Raw genomic sequence first — 23,116 nt, forward strand, 5'->3', positions numbered from 1 at the left:
TGTTCCTGCTTTATGTTCAGGTCAGCTTCAGGTCACCAAATCCCTCTGCCATTTCTACAGCTCTGTGTCCCCAAGCCCCGAGGCATGTATCACCTACCACGAGCACTGGCTGGCCCTGGCTCAGCAACTCAGGGACCGGGAGATGGAGGGGAGGCTGCTGGAGTCCCTTGGGCAGCTCTATCAGAACCTAAATACGGCCAGGTGAGTCCAAGCTCAGGGATAATTCTAGAACATCTTTTCTTCCTTAAGGAGAATCAGTACTCTTTCCCTCACGAAGTCAAGTCCAAATGCACGTGATATGTTTATGGCATCGTGGAGAAGAACGTGGTCTCTGCAGCCACATGGCAAACTCAGTGCCATCCATCACTTACTAGCTGTGTGACTTGGGGCAAGTTTTTACACTTCTCTGTGCCTCCGCTTCCTCACCAGTTAATGCACATGTGGTACTTGGAACAGTGCCTGGTAAACAGGGCTCAGTCATGTTGGTTATGTTACAATTACCTGTGTGTTTCTATAACAACCTATCAAGTGAATGTGGCTGAGGGTGCATAATTCAGAGAGGTGGCAGTTACACTGAGGACTGTGGAACCCTCAGGAGGTCTTCGTTACCTGAGGAAGTTGGTATTAGAGAAAGGACCAATGTAAATAAATGCACAGAAAGCAGGGGTGTAAAATTTCACAGTAAAAATTTTTGATTGGAAACTTACCTTTAAAATGAAACTGGAGGGCTTCCCTGGTGGTGCAGTGGTTGAGAGTCCGCCTGCCGATGCAGGGGGACGCGGGTTTGTGCCCCGGTCCGGGAGGATCCCACATGCCGCGGAGCGGCTGGGCCCGTGAGCCGTGGCCACTGGGCCTGTGCGTCCAGAGCCTGTGCTCTGCAGCAGGAGAGGCCACAACAGTGAGAGGCCCGTGTATCGCAAAAATAAATAAATAAATAAATAAAATGAAACTGGAAAGGGTGAAACTAAGTTTATTTTCACTTTTTAGTTAAGAAGGCTTAGGTTGTCATCGCAACTATGCACTAAGCTGTAGAATAAATACACAACAAAAGAACTGTTAACTTTTCAGCTTAATTGTGTTGACAGAACTGTATAATAGCACAATTAAACCTCCTTTGTTTTGTGATTGACTTTTAGCACTCTCTTAGAAAGACTCATTTTTGCAAAAATATCCCAAAACTTAACTTTTTATCCAAGCCTTTTTTTTCACACTTTGATATTTAAATTATTCTCAAGTGGATTATCCTTCCATCTTTTGCTGATTTTCCCTTTTCTATCTTTTACTGGTCAAATCTACCTGATCCTCATTTGCCAGTGACATGGCCTGCAGTTCTGCTTTCTAACAAGCCTTTAATTGATTCCATTAAATTCTACATGGTTTGCAAGATATTTAATTTCACTTTGTGACAGATTAGCATTGTAACATTGTATTCATAATTATGACTGACTTCTAATGTAGAGCAGGGATAATTGCTAGTGTTGAGCAGAGAGAGGTGATTGAGGAGAAGCTATTTAAATGACAATTTTTGCTTTTCTAGGCAACGTGGTAACTTGGGCACCTGGTCCCTCAGATCACTAATAATCAGATAATGAATTCTCTCTTTCTCTTTCTCTCTCCCATTCTGTCTCCCTCTCCCTCATCTCGTCCCTCTAAGAATCAGGTATCCTCCAAATATCCCATTGCTTTAGTCCCAGGAAGGGAGTTTTGGATCCTTGCAGCCTGTGAGGGGACAGGAAGTTGGGCCCCAGCCGTACCATGCTTCTATTCAGAACACCCTAGGAGTTTGTATGGTTTTGGAGCAGATCCAGAAGGTATGCTTGAATTAACCTTAGAGATGAAATAGTCATATATTCATGGTGAGGCATAGTGAGAATGGGCTTTGGGAAAGCTGACTTTTAAGGAACTGGAGTATGGGGGGCAAACATGTGTCAGGTTTATTGCCACCCCTCCCTGTGTACAAGTTCAGTCTCTGATTAATCACTGTCCAGTCCACCTACCCAACTGCCATTCTTTGTTCACAGCCTTCCTCCCACCTCCAGTTGTCAAAACCCACTGAAATCCTAAGGGGAAAACCAAAGAGTAAGCCCTGGATGCTCTCAACACAGAGTGCAGAGGCATTTCTTAAGGCAGTGTGAAGGACCACTGGACTTCTTAGGTGATGGGAGTGATAGGAGAGAAGGAGTGGGGCTGCGCTTGCTCCAAGAAGTGTCTGGAGGAAGTCACAGGCCACAGAGAGGGAGAGGAGTGACCAAAACTGGACTAGGAGTCAGGAAACCTGAGCCTGCCATGAACTAATAACATGTCCTTAAAGAAGTCTCTTTGTTGCCCCATTTATAAGGTTAAATTGAATGAGGTGCCTTCTAGTTCTAAAATGTTAGGCCTAGGACCAGCCAGCTATGCTATGCTGACATCGGCAATAGCCCTATTAGTATAAGAATTCCTCCAGAGAGTCTTGAAGTTTGGAGGCAGATTCTTAAAGATGTGGGGCTTCAAGATCAAAGACCTAAACTTTTTGGGGTTTTGAAAGACTCTGCAGTAGCTTCAGAAGGTCTTGATGTAGTAACCATAAACTCCATCTGGGCAGACCTCGTGTCTGGCATAGAACAGGGAGACATACATGTTTGTGTGGGCAGCCAAGTAGTTAGTAAATTATTTATTTAGTCCACTAGCTTACAGCCCTGAGCTGCAGGCTGCACACTGACTTGGCTGACTTGGCTGCCAGAGAGGAGATTCAGATGGAGAATGAGGGAGTTTGCCCGAGGGAGCCCTTGGTTTCTTTGCACAGGATTCAGGTAAGGGAAAAATGGTGCTTGCAACTTGGAGGCAGACTTTCTGGTCTTCAGTGACAATTACAGTCGGCAGACGGCTGTCAGTGGAACCTCAGACGCCCTTTCCAACCGCCTGTTTAGAGCCTGGCCTACAGAGCATTAGCTACAGAACAGAGTGGGTCTTTTCTCAGGGAGTTTGCACTGATACGGACCCAAATAACAGATAGTGAACTGGAATATCAGGGATTACCACCCAAATCAAAAATAAATTTTTTTCCTAAAATTTAAGTTGTTTAAAATTCTATTATAATATTTGCTTATGGTAAAAAAAAAATTAAACCAGTACTGAAGGTTATAGTTGAAAAATAAAGGTCTTATTGCAACCTCCCTTTCCCTAAGACTCTTCAGAAGTAACTACTTAAAGATTTTTAAATATCCATCAAGAAATATTCTATACATATGAAAGATTATATATGATACATGTCCTCTATATTAAATATATGTTAGGTATATATAATTTGCACATTTTTAGTTACTTAAATGGGATTATGATAGAAGCTCTGTTACATAATATACTCTCATGTTACTTTTTTCATTTAAAAATATCACTATGAAATGTTGATCCAGCATTTTATTCTACTATAGGAGCCCTTCTGATGTACTGGGTACTGTGGTAGATGGTGGGGAATTTAATGGTTAGGAAAACAATTTTCAAAACAACTGTCCAAAAATGGAGCAGTCTACCCTATGTAGATGAGAGAGTGTTATCATTACAAGTATTCAAGTAGAGGCTGGTTACTCAGGACTCTTATAGAAGAATGCCCCGAATTGAGCTTTTTATAATAGCTTTATTGAGATGTAATCATATAGCATAAAATTGTCTTTTAAATATACAGTTCAGTGATCTTTAGCATATTCACAGAGTTTTGTAACCATTACCACTATATAATTTCAGAACATTTTCATGGCTCCCAAAAGAAACCCTATACCCATTAGTAGTCACTTCTCATTAACCCACCCCTACCTAGCCTGGCAACCACTAATCTACTTTCTGTCTCTATGGATGTGCCAATTCTGAACATTTCATATAAATGGAATCATACAAGATATGGCCTTTTGTGACTGGCTTCTTTCACTTTGGGTAATGTTTTCAAGGTTTATCCATGTTGTCGCATGTATCAGTACTTCATTCCTTTTTATTGCTGAGTATTAGTCTGTTGTGTGGATATATCACGTTTACTTATCTAGTCATAAGTTGAAAGACATTTGAGTTGTTGCAACTTTGTGGCTATTATGATTAATGCTGCTGTGTACATTCCTGAACAAGTTTTTGTGTGAATATATTTTTCCAATTCTCTTGTGTATGTACCTAGGAGCGGAATTTCAGGGTCATATGGTAACTCTATAGTTAAACTTCTGGAGAACTGCCAAAGTAGCTGCACCATTTTGCATTCCTTTGAGCAAAGTATGAGAGCTCCAATGTCTCTACATTCTTGCTAATACTTGTTATTTTGTGTCTTTTTTATTTTAGCCATCCTGTTAGGTATGAAGTGATATCTCATTGTGGGTTTGATTTACTTTCCCTAATGACTAAGATGTTGACCTTCGTTTCATGTGCTTACTGGTCATTTGTATATCTTTGGAGAAATGTCTCTTTAAATTCTTTGCCCCATTTTTGTGTTGTCGTTTAATTTTTGAGCTGTAAGAGTTCTTATTTTTGAGCTGTAAAAATCTCTTATCAGATATATGATTTGCAAATATTTTCTCCCAATCCATATGTTTTCTTTTCACTTCCTAGATGGCATCTTTTGAAGTACAAGTGTTTTTAATTTTGATGAAGTTCAGTTTATCTATTTTTTTAATCGTCGCCTAATCTAAGGTCACAAAAATTTACCTCTTTGTTTCCCTCTAAGCGTTTTGTCATTTTAGCCCTTACATTTGGGTCAATCAGCTGTTTTGAGTTAATTTTTGATTATGGTGTGAGATAGGGGACAAGTTTGATTCTTTTGTGTGAATATCCAGTTGCCCAAGTACCACGTTTTGAAAAAATTATTTTTCCCCATTGAATGTTTTCAGCACCCTTGTTTAAAATCAATCGACCATAAATGTAAGGGTTTATTTCTGGGTGCTAAATTCTATTCCATATATCTATATGTCTGACCTATGCCAGACTACACTATAGTGTTTATTATTGCTTCATGGTAAGTTTTAAATTGGGAAGTGTGAGTCTCCCAAACTTGTTATTCTTTTTCAAGGTTGTTTTGGCTATTTTGGGTCCCTTGCCTTTCCATATGAAATTAAGCGTCAGCTTTCAATTTCTGCAAAGAAGCCAGCTGGGATTTTGATAGGGATAATGTTGAATCTGTAGATCAATTTGGGTAATATTGCCATCTTAACAGCATCATGCCTTCCAATTCATGAACCTGGAATATCTTTTCATTTATTTAGGCGTGGTTTAACCCCTTTCAACAGTGTGTTGTAGTTTTAGAATATTATTTTTGCACTCCTTTTGTTAAATATTCTGAAGTAGTTTTTGATGCTATTGTAAATGGAATTGTCTTCTGAATTTCACTTTCAGATTGTTCATTGACAGTGTATAGAAATACAGCTGATTTTTGTATGTATTCTTTTTATTTCTGTAATTATTTCTGTTAGTAGTAATGTCACCACTTTAGTTCATAGTCTTTTATCTTATTTTTCTTGACCAGACTAACAAAAGCTTTTAAAGGAACCAACCTTTGATTTTATTGACTTTCTCCATTGTTTTTCTATTCTCTACATCTTTTTTTCTGATTTAATATTTATTATTTTTCTTAATTGTGCTTGCTTTGGTTTTACCTTGCTCTTTTTTTTTTCAAGTGTCTCAAGGTAGAATGTTAGGTTATTGATTTGAGATCATTCTTCTTCTTTAATATAAATATTTACAGCTACAAGTTTCTCTCTGATCACTGCTTTCACTCCATTTACTCCAGTTTTGGTGTGTTGTATTTTTGTTTTCATTCATCTCAAAGTATTTTCTAATAGCCCTTGTGATTTCTTCTTTGACCCCTTGGTTATTTAGGAGTGTGTTGTTTAAATTTCACATATTTGTGAATTTCCCAAATTTCCTTTTGTTATCAATTTCTGATATCATTCAGTTGTGGTGAGAGAACATACTTTGTATGATTTCCTTTTAAATTTATTGAGAAAGGCCTACCATATGGTCTATTCTGGAGGATGTTCCATGTGCACTTAAGAGGAATGTGTATCTGCCATTATTTTCATTGTTTTTAGAGATGTCTGTTAGGTCTAATTGACTTATAGCTAAAGTATTCTATTTCCTTTTGTTCTCATGTCTAGTTGTTCTATCCATTATTGAAAGTGGGGTATTTAAATCTCCAATTATTGTGGTTGAATTGTCTATTTCTCCCTTCATGTGTGTCAGCTTTTTCTTCATGTACTTTGAGGCTCTATTTTTAGATGCATTATTTTTCTAATTGTTATGTCTTCCGAATGGAATGACTCTTTTATCATTATAAACTTTTCTTTATTGTCTTTCGTGGCAATTTTGTTATTTTTATCTGATATTAGTATAGCCATTCAAGGTCTTGTTGGATGGTATATCCAAAAGTTTTCCATACTTTTACTTTTAATCTATTTGTGTCTTTCAAACTAAAGTGTATCTCTTGTAGACAGCATACAGTTGAGTCATATTTTTTGTTATTGTTGTTTGTTTTTAAAAATCCATTCTGCCAATCTCTGTCTTTTGAGTGGAGTGGTCAATCCATTTACACTTGATGTGATTACTGGTAACGTGGGATTCATGTCTGCCTGTTTTGCTATTTGTTTTCTATGTTTCTTATATCTTTTGAAAATTCTTCCTTTTCTTCTTTCTTTTGTGTTAAATAGATATTTTCTGTTGTTCCATTTTAAATTTGTCATTTCTTTTACTATGTTTCTTTCAGCTCTTTTCTTAGTGGTCACCCTGGGGATTATAATTAACATCTTAATTAATAACAACCTCAGGGGTTTCCTTGGCATGCACACAGTTTTATACTTGTGTGGTCTTTTAGATTCCTGGGATTACGTTGGAGCTTTTCAAAGCCTCCAGTGGACATTTCATTTCCCAGCTTTTCCTTTTGTTTTTTATTTTTTGTCAGTGTATTGTTTGCTCCAAATGTTTTCACCACCTCAGACAGCAGCAATGTTAAACAATTGCTGCTGATCTTTTTGGACAAACACCTCAGGGAAAAGATTGTTTTATACTGAGCCATCTCTGAGTTAGTTTATGTAAAACAAGCCCTGTGAGTGGAGGCTTTCAATGAACTTCCAAGCAGGTAAAATCGTGACAATTCCCTGGGGATAGAATGCTGGGGAATTCCACACTCATTGTGCTCTTTTCAGTGGCGCTAGGCTGCTTGTTTTCCCAGCTACCATGGTTGAGAGGCTTTTAGTTTTTAAGGCTGTCACAAAGCTGGGGGGAGAGAAGATGTCTCTAGAGAAACTTAAAAAGCAACAAAAGTCACTATTCTTAAGGAGATTCAGCTGTTGTTCTTGAGTAACCACTCCTTGAATAGTTGCAAGCCTTTTGTTAATTTCCAGAATTCTGAAAAGTTGGTTGTGACAATTTTTGCCCAGGTTCTCATTGCTCTTGTGGGGGACTGATTTTCGGAGATCCTTAGTTCATCATTCTGGAAGTTGATCCAGATTAGGATTTCTTAATCCTAGTATTCTATAATTCTAATATCTGAGATTCGTATTTGTATAATTGGGAGGAAATAAACATCCACTTTTCCTCCTTTCCCACTAATATGAGCAATACTAAGAGGAAGATGGGAAGTACCTTAGGTGTCAGAGGAAGCCTCTGCAAACATAAGGTGGTTATCCCTTTTCAGGATGCTCAGTTCATCAAGGAGAACTGCTATTAATGCTATATTTATTTAGCATGTATAAATCACCTACTCCTACAAAGCCTTCGTGAAAAAAAGGAAAAGAACAAAGACCAGCTAACAGATGTAGATTAACAGGTGTTTCCATGCACCTGGAGGTGGTTACTGTAATTTTGCTCTAAGCTTCCTGGTAGCTGAGGTAAAAGGGGAAAAACCATAGGAGGCTCCCACTGTCTGATAAAAGAATATAAACAAATGTATCTGTTGGAGCAGATTTGTTCCTGGCACTGATTTCTAGGAGAAATTTATTAAGTGGGTTTTGATGTAATGGACACATTTTTTCAACTAAACTACCCCCATGGGATTTCCATTCTCACAAAGCTCAAAGCCATAGCAGGCAAAGGCAGGAAGCGTTCATGGGGGAGATGACAGGCATCTGCAGGGGCAGGTTTGGAGGGGAGAGGAAAGAACACTTTCAGCTGCCGGTTGGCGCATCTGTCAGGGAAAACTTCATAAAGGTGATAGCATTTAAAGATGCCCTGGAGGGATAGGAAAGATTTTGAAAAGTGGGGAAGGGTAAGAGAATACCATTTTGGGCCAAGGGAATAGCCATAGCAATGGAAAGGTGAGGATACATTTGAAAGATATTCTGTAGGTTTCACAGACTGAGTTTGATGTTTCTCTGGGTATAGGTACTAAAGGAGAGAGAGGACTACAGCCTATCCTCCAGGAGGGGATGTGGAGGTTGGATGGGGGCAGGGGGTTGCAGTGGGCCTCTGGACTGGCACAGTCAGCATCCCTATTGAAAATGATGGTCATAATAGTAACAGAAGGCATTCAGTGAGCATGCACTGATTACCAAGCAGTGTGCAATCTCAGGATGACCATATGAGGGAGAAAGAGTCATAGAAATTGAGAACTAGACATATCTCCAAAGAAGATATACAGACTGCCAACAAACACATGAAAGAATGCTCGATATCATTAATCATTAGAGAAATGCAGATCAAAACTACAATGAGATACCATCTCACACCAGTCAGAATGGCCATCATCAAAAAATCTAGAAACAATAAATGCTGGAGAGGGTGTGGAGAAAAGGGAACACTCCTGCACTGCTGGTGGGAATGTGAATTGGTACAGCCCCTATGGAGACCAGTATGGAGGTTCCTTAAAAAACCACAAATAGAACTACCATACGACCCAGCAATCTCACTACTGGGCATATACCCTGAGAAAACCATAATTCAAAAAGAGTCATGTACCACAATGTTCATTGCAGCTCTATTTACAATAGCCAGGACATGGAAGCAACCTAAGTGTCCATCATCAGATGAATGGATAAAGAAGATGTGACACATATATACAATGGAATATTATGCAGCCGTGAAAAGAAACGAAACTGAGCTATTTGTAATGAGGTGGATGGACCTAGAGTCTGTCATACAGAGTGAAGTAAGTCAGAAGGAGAAAGACAAATACCATATGCTAACACATGTATATGGAATTTAAGAAAAAAAAATGTCATTAAGAACCTAGGGGTAAGACAGGAATAAAGACACAGACCTACTAGAGAATGGACTTGAGGATATGGGGAGGGGGAAGGGTAAGCTGTGACAAAGCGAGAGAGAGGCATGGACATAGGTACACTACCAAACGTAAAATAGATAGCTAGTGGGAAGCAGCCGCATAGCACAGGGAGATCAGCTCGGTGGTTTGTGACCACCTAGAGGGGTGGGATAGAGAGGTTGGAGGGAGGGAGACGCAAGAGGGAAGAGATATGGGAACATATGTATATGTATACTGAGTCACTTTGTTATAAAGCAGAAACTAACACACCATTGTAAAGCAATTATACTTCAATAAAAATGTAAAAAAAAAAAAAAAAGAGGTCAAGTAACTTGCATGAAGCCACACAGCAGAGCTTGATACCCAATCTGTGTCTAGAACAAGAGTCAGCACACTAATAAAAACTCAGGTAGTAAATGTTTTAGGCTGTCTGTCCATGTGGTCTCTCTCACAACTACTCTGTTCTGCAGTTGTAGTGTGAAAACAGCCATAGATAATATATAAATGAATGTGGCTGTGTTCCCATAAGACTTTGTTTACAAAAGCAGGTGGAAGGCTGGATTTGGCTCATGGGCCATAGTTTGCCAGCCCTTGGCCTAGAGTGCTTGTCCTTAACTACTCTGTATGTATTCTGCCTGCTCAGCCAATCATTTTCACCCTCAATAAGCAGTAGGTGTAGATGACGGTATGGTGAAACCTCTCAGAATTGTATGGATGAGAATGGCCTCATTTGTCTTCTGCTCTGACCTCCGCCTGCTATGGAGAGTCCAGACTGCTTATACTACCTGCCTCACCGGTATTAGCGCAGATCCCTGAATCCTTAATTTAAGGTGGTTTTCACCACCCATTACTGCTTTTTTACTTATTTATATTCCTCCTATTTGAAAGGTTTTCTCTAGGGTTTAGTGATGGTGGATAGTAAGGGAGGGCAAGTAGATGGTGAAAACTTTGGCTCAGCCTTCAGGATTTTGTCTTGGGACACTTTGCTGTCCCTTTGTTCAGTACCTTCTGAGTCTTGCTTTCTCTGCCTTCAGGGTGATGACTACAGAATTTAGTTTGATGACGTTTTTCAATCTCTCAATGAGAAAGGTCTTTAGGGGGTCTTGTCTTCTGTCCCCAGGTGACACAATACAGACTGTACTCTAGAATGTCTATAGACTCAGTTCCAGAGCTGAACCAGGTGGGGTCCATGAGAACTTTGTGGCTCTATTGGATAGATTCAACAGATACTTGCTGAACATCTACTATGGCCCAGGCACTGTGCTAAAAACTGGACAAATGAGATATAGTCCCTGAGCTCACAATGCTTATCATCTAGTTCAGGAAGTAGATATTATATACATAATCGCCAGAGGTATCACATAAATGGTGCTAAGTGCCACAAAGGGTGTGCATATTATTTTTTAGAAAGAAATGCCTTGCATGCAACAAGTCTTTGCAAAATAATGATTCTTTGCATGTGAATACAATAGTAGCCTATAAGTCCTTATTCCTGGCTCTTATTCTTATCCTGTGCATCTTACTTCTGTGGAACTGAAAAAAAAATGCTTCAGTGTTTGGTTTTCAGTATAGTTAATATGACTAACCCCTAACATTTTTAGAATCATAAACAAGGAAAGAATTGCTTTTGCTGACACGTTCTCGTTTGATCACAAGGCTAGGATGTACCGCACCACCCAGTTTTTGCCAATGGGGGCGCTTTGTTCAGGGTGTGAGGTAGCCTATGTCCTTCAGAATTTTGAAGTTGTTAAAGTGGTAAAATAAGCAAAACCTTCCCACAAGCTGATTTCTGAGCCAGAAATTGAGCACTGCTTGAGGGTTTGTAGGGGGCTCTGGAGTCCATTCTCAGGGTTAGATCCTGGGATTTAGATCTCAGGGTTTATTACCTGGTCTGTGTTACTTACCCTTCAAAGCCTTATTTTTCCCATTTGTAAGTAGATATGATAATAGTACTGCTCTCTTAGTGGTGTTGTGATGATTAAATGAAATTAGGCATGTAAAGCCCCTAGCACATGCTAAGTGCTCAATAAATGTTAAGTAACATTTGCTGTCATTGCTGTTATTACAAGACAAAACAGCAGAGAGCTCAACATAAAACTTTAGAAATGAGGAGTGCAAACATGGACACGTTTTTAAAAACACACTGGGTTTCTTTATGTACGAAATGGGCTAAGAACTCTCATGGCTTGGGGTTTCTGTGAGGAGTAAATGAGAGAATGTGTACTGAAAGTTTGTATCGCAGCACCTGGCCCAGGGTCAGCCCCTTGTGAGTGGCAATTCTCATTATGGAAACAGGATAAGACCAGTTAGTGGAGGCTGGGCTCTGGCCAGAGGTCAAACATTCATCCAGGCAGGGCAGGGATCTGGAAAACCGCAGCAGGGGTTGGTAAGAGGAAGTCTGGGAATGCAGGTGTATTGAGGTCACCTCACCACAGGCTCATGGCTGATGTCCACACAGGAAGGAAGAAACAAGGACTCAGCCACAGAGATTGAACTTTGGGGGCAGGAAAAATGAGAAAAAGAGAAAACTGAGGGTTTGAGAGGAGAGGAGATACCATGCCAGGGCCCAGGCATAGCTAGCCGGGAATGCATGAGACTTCAGATCAAGACTGAATTCGTGCTGTTCCACCAGCCGTGCTCCTTACTTCTTTGATTTGGGAGCTGAGCCCACACCTAGAGCCTGCAGGTGGTGGCTGGAGGAATTGGGGTGCTGGGACATTCCAGGCCAAGCTAGTGGCTTATCTGGTGGGTGATATAGTGACAGATACAAACACACGGGGTGGTGAATGGTGATAGGAAACAACCAAGGAAGCTGGAGACCACTTCCCAATTCTAGACCATAAGGCATTTGTCTTTTATTGGAGTCATGGATCAGGTATAAGACTTAGTGGAGGCAGTGGTCTTTGGAAAACCCATGCACGTAGAGTCTTTTTTTTTTTTATACATTTATTTTATTTATTTTATTATTTTTGGCTATATTGGGTCTTTGTTACTGCGCATGGGCTTTCTCTAGTTGTGGCGAGCAGGGGCTACTCTTCGTTGCGTTGCGCAGGCTTCTCATTGCAGTGGCATCTCGTTGCGGAGCACGGGCTCTAGGCACATGGGCTTCCGTAGTTGTAGCACGTGGGCTCAGTAGTTGTGGCTGGCAGGCTCTAGAGCACAGGCTCAGTAGTTGTGGCGCACAGGCTTAGTTGCTCCATGGCATGTGGGACCTTCCCGGACCAGGGCACGAACCTGCATTGGCAGGCGGATTCCTAACCACTGCGCCACCAGGGAAGCCCGCACATAGAGTCTTGATAGTGCAATGTGAGCATCTGGGTCTCTGTAAGTCCTGCCTTCCCCCATGGGGTGTTTCCTGGAGAGGAATACTGACCTCCTCTCTTCCACAGTCATAGTGAGCTCAGAGAGAAAAATTCTAAGATCGTAATGCCTGCTCTGTGAGTTGGCTTCTCTGTGATAACCCAAATGTTGCTCCCTGGAGGTCTGGAGAAAACAACCATAGCCCAGGGGTCTCCCAGGACAGCAAATGGTAATAAACAAAAACAGAGCAGGAAATAGGATCAGGATGAGATGTATGGCTCCTCTCTTCATTAACTCTTCCAGTGGGAGTAGGGAGAGCAGTAGAGGCCAGGCCTGCAGAACCTGTTAGCCCTGCTGGGCATTTGGTGGATACGGAGTGGGTGAGAGAAGAACAGGGCTTCCTATAGTAAAGGAGGCCTGTGGTTATCAGGCCAAGGAGGTTGGTGACCACCTCAGCACAGTGTGCAGCTTCTCAGCTCACAGCACAGTCTGAGCAGCAAGTCTGACATTCTGATTCTTGACAGAGGGTGGCCAGTGCCCATCGTTGATGTCAATAAATATCATGTCAAGAGCAGGGCAATAGGGGAAACTAGAGTTCTTTCTTCTCAGGACTTACAAGGGCCAAATGCCTGGCACTTTCTACAGAAGGCTAATAGCTGCCTCATTGCCAAGATGAATCAGGGCCTCATTAGTCACAAGCAATGCTTGTTTCCATCACTGTGCACAAGGGGGCCTGGGGGCTGGGTTTCCCATCATGAGATGGTAGCCATGTTTGATGAGGACCTCCTAACTGTTTACAGACTTGGGGGGTGACGGTCAGTGTTTCTAGAAGGATTTGCATGGTTTGGTGCAGTGGTTCTCAAACTTCAATGCACAGGAGCATAACCTGGGTGTGTCTAAGAAATTCAGATTCCTGGCTGGTTACCATGATGATTCTGATTCAGTCAGTCTGAGGGAGCTCTGGGAGTCTGTGTTTTTAATAAGCTCCACAGGTAATGCTGGTGCAGGTGGGCCATGAATCACAGTGTGAGGAATATGGGTATTGTGGGACGACTCCTGGACTGGGACTCAGGAGAGCAGAGTTCTGGCCTTTGATTGTTCCCCAGTGTGGTGTGCAACCTTGTGCAAGTCACCTCCCATCTCCGGGCCTGTTTTCTCTGTAGAAAAAGAAGAGAGTCTCAATCCAAGCTGCACAATAGAGTCACAATAGTAACTGATAAGGAGCTTTGACAAAATGCTGGTGCCTGAGCTAGAGTGTCCCAGGCTAGCATGACATGTCAACACATTGGGGTGACTTCGCCTGTGTATGCATGTTTAAAGAGTTTCCAGATGATTCTAATTACTGCTGGAGTTGAGAACTACTATCTAGGTGATGCCCAGGGCTGATTCTTGTTCTGGAATTCTGAACCTGTTCAACACTGCATTACCTATGCCTCATTTCTTCATTAATTCCTGACATGGAGCAAGAGTTTTCCACATAAACAATTTCCAGATAATTAAAGAGTACTCTGTTAAGCACCAAAACTTTCACCCTTCTTTGATTTTTCTTCTTATACAAACATCAAAATCTTTTTGATGATTTAAAGTTACCACTATGGGACTTCCCTGCTGGCGCAGTGGTTAGGAATTCACCTGCCAATGGTGGGGACACGGGTTCGATCCCTGGTCCAGGAAGATCCCACATGCCGTGGAGCAGCTAAGCCTGTGTGCCACACGTACTGAGCCTGTGCTCTAGAACCCGTGAGCCACAACTACTGAAGCCTGTGCTCCTTAGGGCCCACGCACTGCAACTACTGAAGCCCGCATGCTCTAGGGCCTGCGTGCTGCAACTGCTGAGCCCGCGTGCTGCAACTACTGAAGCCTGTGTGCTGCAACTACTGAAGCTTGCGTGCCTAGAGCCCATACTCTGCAACAAGAGAAGCCACCGCAATGAGAAGCCCGTGCACCGCAACGAAGAGTAGTCCCAGCTCGCCACAACCAGAGAAAGCCCGCGCGCAGCAATGAAGACCCAGCGCGGCCAAAAATAAAGTAAAATTTAAAAAAAATAATAAAGTTACCACTGTGGTCATTCTTTTGTGATTTATTCAATAAATATGCATTTGGCATCCACTGTGTTAGGGTCTTATGAAAAAATGTTATAGAGTAGTCAAAAGTTGGGTGGACCATAGGCCAGTAATAATAAAAATGATAACTAACATTTAAACATTCATCAAGTGCTTACTCTATGGTAGGCACTGTTCTAAGCACTCTATCTCATTTAATCCTCAAAACCATCCTCTGAGGCAGGTACAGTTTATCCCCATCTTACAGATGGGAAAACCAAGTCACAGAGAGATTCTGTACTTTCTCAAGTTCTCACAGCTGGTTTAGGCAGATCCAAGATTCAGATCAGTCCTCCATCTCTCTGTGTGTTCTGAAATAATGTTGTTCCCCTGCCCCTCAATCTCTCTGTGTGTTCTGAAACAATGTTGTTCCCCTGCCAGAGCTTCAGTTTCCTCCTGTGCAGAGTGAGTCTGGGCCGCTTTGAACCCTCATACCTTATGAGTCCATGTCCACCCCCAGGTCCCTTAGGAGGTCCCTCACCTGCATCAAGGAGAGCCTGCGTATCTTCGTTGACCTGGGGGAGAGAGACAAGGCTGCTGAGGCCTGGCTTGGGGCTGGGCGACTCCACTACCTCATGCAGGAAGACGAGCTGGTGGAGCTGTACCTGCAGGTAGGCCTCCTGCAGAGCTTATCTGCTGACCTGGGCCATGCGGGGAGGCAGCTGTACCCTCCAAAGTGATCAGCTAGAACTAGGGAGAGGTGATGTCCTCGTCAAGCCCTTGGAGGGATGGTCAACTCTGGGCTGCTCCCTGAACCCAAGATGGAAACCAAGGTGGTCTGGCAGGGTGAATACAAGCAGTAAAGGGCCAGTCCCTGAGTCCCATATGCACGTGTGAGCTCGCAAAGAACATGGTGGGAGACTCGTTCATCTGTCATGTCAGGTTTATCCATTTTTCCAAAACTTGACACACACCTTGACTTCAGGGTTTTGCTGCAGTCTGAGGGAAGGTTGACATGTGTGTGGTATTAACATTATTGTTCTTTTATGATTTTTTGGTTTGCATATCTTTAATATCTGAGATATAACATAGTATAGTGATTAAGTACCTGGGCTTTAAAAAAGATAGGTCCGTGGAATCAAATCACAGGGCCATTGATTATGAACCGTGTGACTTTGGGCTTGCTACGTGAGCTCTCTGGGCCTCAGTTTCTTCATGGCTGGACCTGTCTCTAATAAAGATTAGGTATAACATTTGCATAGTAAATGTATGCATATAAACATTAACTAAGTGCTTGGGACCTAGTAAATGCTTAATAAATGGTATTTCATCATCATCATTATCTGTACAATACTGACACAATGGTATATAAGATTTGCTCCATCAAAAATATACCTGTTATCTTTTTTTCCTTCCCATTTCTCATTTTCTCCCCTTTTACTCCCCCTTACTCTATTACTTACAATCGCACAAATTCACTTCCACCGAGACTTAATAATGGGGTTGTATAGCATTGATTGAAGCCTTACTATGCATGGGAGACTTTGCTAAACGCTTCACGTGCTTGATATAGTTTAATCCTCATTACAAATGCAGCAGGAGTCTCTACTGAAATTCCCATTTTACAGATGACACTCAATGAGGCTGAGTAATTTGCCTAAAGTGATACAACTAGTAAGTGGTTAAAACTGCACACCAGCAGTGTGACTTAAAGCTTTTACTTGCAGACTCTATTCTGCCTTGGGATTTTAGAGCTGGAAGAATTATCAGAGAGCAGACAATTCAGTCTTGCCTTTCTGTCTCCGGGAGACAAATGCCCAGAGGGAGCTATTGGGGTTGTTCATTGCTTGGTGGCAGAACTCCTGACTCTAGGATTCCATCTCACTGCTTCTATCTTTGTGTAGCAGCATATGCAATAAAAATAACTGAGGGATCTTGCCCCAGTAATTCACTGTCCAGAGCTGGTCCCAGGCACCCACAACCCTAGACTGCCACCTGACTTGATGTTCTGCAGTTATTCCCACTGAGGTGAATAATTTCTACCTAAGGATATTTGAGGTCCTGTGGCTGTGCTGCAGATGTTGTGGTACATCTTCTACTTTCTCATCACATTTTGTTTAGGTGCAAATGTGAAGTAGCTTGTTCAAGATAAAGGGGTCATAGGGGCCAGGAGAAGGGTAATGGGCTGAAAGATACTAGCATTTGTTTGCCACTAACTATTGATGTAAACTTGAAAGCTCCTTATTCTCAGCCTCAGTTTCTCCATCTAGGAACTGTAGGTGTTGGATGAGATCACTCTTTCCAAATTTCAGTCATTTATACATCAAGTTTAGTTTTGCCATATCCAGGTACCTCTGTACCATTATTTACTTATTTTTCTTTGGCTCAACTTCAAATCAACTTAGCTTTTTACACTAAACAATGCTATCTAAAAGCAGAGGTTTTGAATATGATTAATCTTTTTTTCTGAAACACATTAAAATAAATACTTAACTATTACAAGATGTTTGTGTGCTGCTGAAAACCATTTCTAGGGCCACCAAAGTAATCTCTCATAGCATGGTGGGGAAATGCTGGACTAGTGAATCTTACTAGCCTTATGAGTGTAAAGACAATCTAGGGTTCAGGGAACTTTAGCAGAGGGTTAAGCTAGATGGTCAGGATCTCATTCTTGCCAGTCCTGTGGACATTTGGAAAGTCCTTCTCTCTGCCTTTGACAGCAGTCTCTGTCCCACTCAGGCAGCCATCCAGAAAGCCCTGAAGTCAGAGGAGCCCTCCCTGGCTCTCAGGCTCTACGAGGAAGCAGGTGATGTGTTCTTCAATGGGACCCGCCACAGGCATCGTGCGGTGGAGTATTACCGAGTAAGTTGTGGGCTGCACAGTCAGCAGTATCCCTAGCTAGGTTCTGGCACAAACATGGGCAGGGCCACTTGGACTTCGCCTGGCGTCCCCTTCCCCTGTCTTGCTGGTATTTCTTTGTCTTCCCTTCCTCATCCAATGCCCACAGGCTCTCCCTGTCTTCAGTCTAGCAGGCTCTCAAAGAAGGAGCTGATAAACTCTGTCATTCTCAGGCTTGATAAATAAAGTATCTTTCCTGACAGAATATATCATAATAATTACAACTTTTGGGTGCATAGTACTTTACAGTTGGTAGCACACTTTTATGTTGACCAGAATGTTCCTATGTACATGGTATGGTGGGAGATGATTGGTCCATGGGTGAGCACTTGCTTTACTATGTTTTCATTAAGTATGCATTAGAATATATTTAAAAAATTAAAGCTGTATAATACCAGTTCATCAAACCTATGCTATCACAGATATTATTGCAAAGAATGAGGCAAGAAATAGAAGACCGTTGATTTAAGTAATAATACTAATTAAATAAATGTCCAGATGTTAAGCAGATATGTGAAGAATCATAATTGTTCGTCACTGACTGAAGTTTGGGAAAACTCATTATCTTATTTGATCTTAATATTTCACTTATTCAGATACTTATTCATTCGCTTGTTCAATTGTTTATTCAGTCATCAAACATTCATCAAGACCCAGTATGTGCCAGGCACTGAGCTAGGGGTGAACAAGAAACATGTCCCTGACTATTGAGGTGCTCTTGGTCATATGCATTTTATAGATGAGAAAACTAAGGCTCAGAGAGATGAAGTGACCTGCCCAAAGTTCTATCATAATAAAAATAATAGAAATGACTATTTACTGGGGACTCTCAGACACTATGCACATACTCCACGTATGTACTTTGTAGATTAGCACTGTGGGCGCTAAGGGAACGTGTAGCTGGCGGGTGAGTAACTTCTCATGTGACCTTGAGGAAAGTCATCATCCCTTTCCTGCTGTCAGTTTCAGGGAGCCTGATGACCTCTAGTTCTTCCACCTCTGAGGTCCGGGCAGAGCAACCAAGAGCAAGGACCAGGAGAGGGAGTTGAGAAAAACCATGCATGGAAGGTGCCATCTCCCCCTTGGGTTTAGTCACTGCCATCCCTCAACCCCTGGCAGTAGGATGCAGTACAGCCTCCTAGAGTATGGTATGTGCCAGTGATTCTCAGCTAGACTAAGGTTCCTTGTGCCTCTGTTCTCAGGCTGGGGCTGTTCCCTTAGCAAGGAGGATGAAGGCAGTGAAAACCGAGCTCCGGATTTTCAACAAGCTGACAGAGCTGCAGATCAGCCTGGAAGGCTATGAGAAGGCTTTGGAATTTGCCACCTTGGCGGCCAGACTCAGCACAGTCGCAGGTTGGTGGTCCTAATTGTCCAGGGTATTGAATGGGAGGGGGTAACACTCCCTAAGGAGGGACAACAAAGTTGTAAGCGCATAGGCTCTGGAGTCAGACTCCATGGGTTCAAATTCCAGGTCGAAGTGTCAGGGAGCCCCCAGTTAAGCAAGCTACTTAACATCTATAAACCTCAAGTTTGTCATTGGCAAATCAGGATTAAAAATGGCACCCACAGCATGCAGTTGTTATGAAGACCGATGATAATACAGGTAAAACCCATAGCACAGTGCTTGGTACATAATAAGTCCTTGATAAGTGTTACCTGTGCACACTAATTATTATATTATAGTTGATATTATTGGTAGTATTCTGAGTCCAGGGTAAATGGTATTTTATCCTATGCACAGGCAATGCCCCATTACAAAAGCACTGTGCCTTAACTTTTTAATTATTAGTCAAGTACACATTTTCTTATGGAATTGAAATGTAAATGAAGCTCAGATTCCTGTTAACCTAACTCCCTCAGTAGCTGAAATACTTGGCATTTACAACAAAAGCTAATGAGAAACAATGTAAGTCATTAAAACAGAAAAAAAAGAGGCAGAATGAAAAAAGATAAACTCATCTTGAATGTTGGTGCTTGAGGAAAAGCAGGTTTTATTAGAGGAGGATTGATTAGATGTAAAGGCAAATGGAGTCTTCTGTGATAATTCTAGAAGGGACCTCTGGGCATTCTCAAGGGCATGAGATGTGGATGGTACTGGACTTCATTGTATTTAATTGCACTTCAGGGCTCTCTCTCTTTTCCTACCTCTCCCTTTACTGCAGAAAACCTTATTTGTGCAACTGTAGGCTAATCTCAGGAAGACCTTGGGGGCCCAGGCAGCTCCCTCTGGAGCATTCTTTGTCCTTCCTTGGACAGAAGCTGAAAGGAGGCTATATCCACCATTTCATGTGATTCCCTGTGACTGGACTTTTCCATATCAGAGAGTTGGATTTTCTCTTTTAGCTTTGGCTTTTGGCTCTTTGAAGCCTAAAAGCGATGTTTTTAGATTGCATCAAATAGCCACTTTGCAAATACTCCAAAAACACAATTGGAAGCATTTGTTCTCTTTAAATGCTACTTTGTGTTAAAAGAGTTAGTTATTGAAACAAGAAATCCCCCAAACCAGAACAAGTCAAAGATCCCTTAGACACCAAGATTCGAAAGCATGAGTTAAAAGTGAGTGGGTCTCTGTAGCTTATTTGAGACTGAAAGCTGGTGAAGGGTAGAGGGTGACTAGGGGCTGCTGATGACAGCCCCAGAGAAGAGCTCTGAAGAGAGAGACTTTCATGTGGAGAAAACATTTGTTATATGAAGTTATTCATTGTCAGAAATTCTTAGCTACTCCATCGAGCTAGTCTTGTCACCATTCCCATCACAGAGATTTGGAAATAATTATTTCCCAGAATTCTGAGTTACAGTGACATCCACAATGAGAAAATGTTCCTCAGGAATTGTCCCAGAAAACCTTGTCTAGAACACATACTCCACTTAGTCACTCTCACAGATCCCTGTGTTTTCTTTTGTAGCACTTATCACAGGTGTAATCTTACCTTTGTGGGATTATTTAAGGAATGTCTGTGTCCTGTGAGACAGTAAGCCTCATGTGGGCAGGACTTCTGCTTTGTTTGCTATGTCCCAAGCTCCGTCCCTGATACCTAGTAGATCTTCAAAGAATTGTACAGAGTGAATGAGTGAACTAATGATGCAAAGTGTTGGCTTCAGGATATCTCTCTCAGTCTTCCAATTTCTAGGAGATCAGAGGCAGGAGCTGGTGGCCTTCCACCGTCTGGCGACTGTGTACTATTCCCTGCACATGTACGAGATGGCTGAGGACTGCTACCTGAAGACTCTGTCGCTCTGTCCACCCTGGTTGCAGAGCCCCAAGGAGGGCTTATACTATGCCAAGGTGTATTATCGCCTGGGCCAACTCACCTTCTACCAGCTGAAGGTAAGAGCCAGGCTTCCAAGGTCATCTGAGAGCTACTGTCCAACTATATTCTTTCCTCACCCTGAGCCTTAAGGGTAAAGTTGAGAGGGGTAAGATGGGGAGTGTTGTCTCATAGGGTGGGGAGTGGCTCCTCTGGGAACGCAATGACTCTTTTCACTTAGCCCCCTTGGAGACCTCAAAGAGGCTCCCATCTCTGCTGAGGAGACAGGCCCTAGTTCTTCTCTTTCCTTGCCCTGCTGTGACTTCTGGGCCCACTTCATCTGTCAGGCACTATGGGAACATTGGTCTAGTGCCTGTGAGCTCCTCTAGGACCTATGAAAATATATGAGACCCAAAACAATGCATGAGACCCCCAAACAAAAGAACTATAAGCTCCAAAATTAAATCAAAATTAATTCTTAACTGTACGTCTAAAAATGTTATAGATTAATTAGTCAATTGCAACTCACTTCTTACAAAGTTGTATAAACTATTTTAGGAGAAATCTAGGTACGTGTTAACGTGTTTGAGATAATAACATGCAGGGTCTTAGAATGTAAGTAAGCCTAGGTCCTAAGAAGACCATAGCCCTGACTCTCCTGTTTGCTCTGCTGGAGTTGAATCCAGAACTTCTTATTTTTCCAGCCACTTCTAGAACTGTGTGTGTGGTCGGTAATTCTCAGTTACAATTCTGGCCCTTGAACCTTGTCCCTGGGCACTGGCTGCCCTTACCGGAGGTCTCTGTCTGCTCCAGCACAATGCTTAATCTCTTCATACAGTGGCTTCTGAGTCACTCCTGTGTTTGGCCCCCAGGGGACCCTTAGGGCAGCTCTGTTGTCTTTTTCTTATTTGCCACAGTGTTTCTGGCCTAAATTTATTATTGACTGATGAAGGTTAACGGGAACCAGTCATCCCTTTTTGAGTCTCACCGGAGGAACCACCTGTTCTGCATCCCAACCATTAGGGAGGGACGATGGGGTAGTGAAGGACTCCCCCACAGTGAGCTTGCCTTTGTCCCACAGCTCCCAGGAAGTGGGACAATGTATGTGTGATCTGATTGCATCAACCGAGGGCTCTAGGGATTTCAAGGGAAAGAGCTCAACTCAAAGTAGCTTAAGCAAAGCAGGAGATTTTATTGGCTCAAGGAACGAGGAAGTTCAGGTATAAGTTTAATTTCAGGTAGTTCTGGATGCTGGTACTCAAATGTCATCATGGATTTCCCCACCTCTCTCTGTATCTCTTGGCTCTGAATGTTTCTGCTTCTCTCTGTTTCCTGGCCTCTTCTCCTCTAGTTATTGACAGGCTCAAGCACCCATCTAAAAGGGTGAGCATCCATTTTCTCTGTTAGATCACACTTCAAAGGTCCCAGAGAGTGACTTGGGACAGGTCAGCTTGAGTCATTTTCACATACCTGAAGCTCTGTGCCCAGGGTGATGCTGCTTCATGATTGTCTGAGCTTGGGTAAGGTGCCATTCCTGTGCCTGAGGAGGAGGGCCGCCAGGGTTAGCACTGTCACAGAACTGCAGTGGAGTTGGTAGGAGGAATTCCCCCAAGGAACCAGGAGAAGAGGGTGGGAAAGGATGTCAGGCAGACAAAAGCTAGTGTTCTTAGTTTTTCCTGCACTGCCTCTTAGCCTTTCCTGGAAATGTCTGCTAATGCTATCTCTTCTCTGCCCCCATGCTGGGGGTTAGGATGCCCACGATGCCACTGAATACTTCCGGCTGGCCCTGGCTGCAGCAGTCCTGCTGGGTGACGAGGAGCTGCAGGACATCATTAGGACCAGGCTGGACCACATCTGCCAGAGCCCCCTCTGGCATAGCAGCCCCTCTGGGCGCTCCTCAGAGAGGGCGCGGTGGCTGAGTGGCGGGGGCCTGGCCCTCTGAGGACAGCTGTCCCATCTCTGACCAGTTGCATGATCAGAAGCTACCTCTCTGCTCTAGGCTGTTAATCTGGGGGCGGGGTTCAAGTCATCACCTGGCCCAGCCTCTCATCTCAGAATGGGAAGAGCATAGTCCAGAGGGAGAGGGCTCATTCCAGGTCACACAAGGCATGGACGGTGGAGCAGGGATTAGGGGTCCTGGCTTTGTGTCTAGAACCTTTCCAGTAGACTGTGGCCCTTCCACACATACAGACCCTGAAATGCACTTTCTAGACACACAGTTCTAGAGAAAATGAGACCCCTGCCCCTAGGAAAGCTGTCTCCTTCCCTCAGGGAAGAAATCAGGCATTGCACTGGAGAGAAGACCAGCCCATTGGACTTTGTTCCCTTCACTGACTTTTCTCAGGGAAAGACCCCTCCCCTTGCCAGCAGAGAAACTAGTCACTTGTTTTTTTTCTCTATTCAACCAGAGGGGGTGCCACTCC

The 23,116-nt window shown here is 42.7% G+C and overlaps 1 protein-coding gene across 1 annotated transcript in view; it reads left to right on the forward strand.

Moving 5' to 3' along the window:
• SH3TC2 (SH3 domain and tetratricopeptide repeats 2) overlaps positions 1-22,635 on the forward strand; it is a gene marked incomplete at its 3' end in the record, with an annotated part of 63,457 nt that extends 40,822 nt beyond the window's left edge. Inside the window, exons 12-17 of the mRNA XM_082835736.1 lie at positions 21-201; positions 15,068-15,218; positions 17,287-17,409; positions 18,648-18,798; positions 20,577-20,773; positions 22,444-22,635. Of these exons, the coding sequence (XP_082691862.1) occupies positions 21-201; positions 15,068-15,218; positions 17,287-17,409; positions 18,648-18,798; positions 20,577-20,773; positions 22,444-22,635 (995 nt within the window). The remainder of the gene's footprint in view (positions 1-20; positions 202-15,067; positions 15,219-17,286; positions 17,410-18,647; positions 18,799-20,576; positions 20,774-22,443) is intronic.
• Positions 22,636-23,116: the final 481 nt, after the last annotated feature.

The sequence above is a fragment of the Leucopleurus acutus genome (genome assembly GCF_964270905.1).
Source record: "Leucopleurus acutus genome assembly, chromosome: 3".
Classification (NCBI taxonomy): domain Eukaryota; kingdom Metazoa; phylum Chordata; class Mammalia; order Artiodactyla; family Delphinidae; genus Leucopleurus; species Leucopleurus acutus.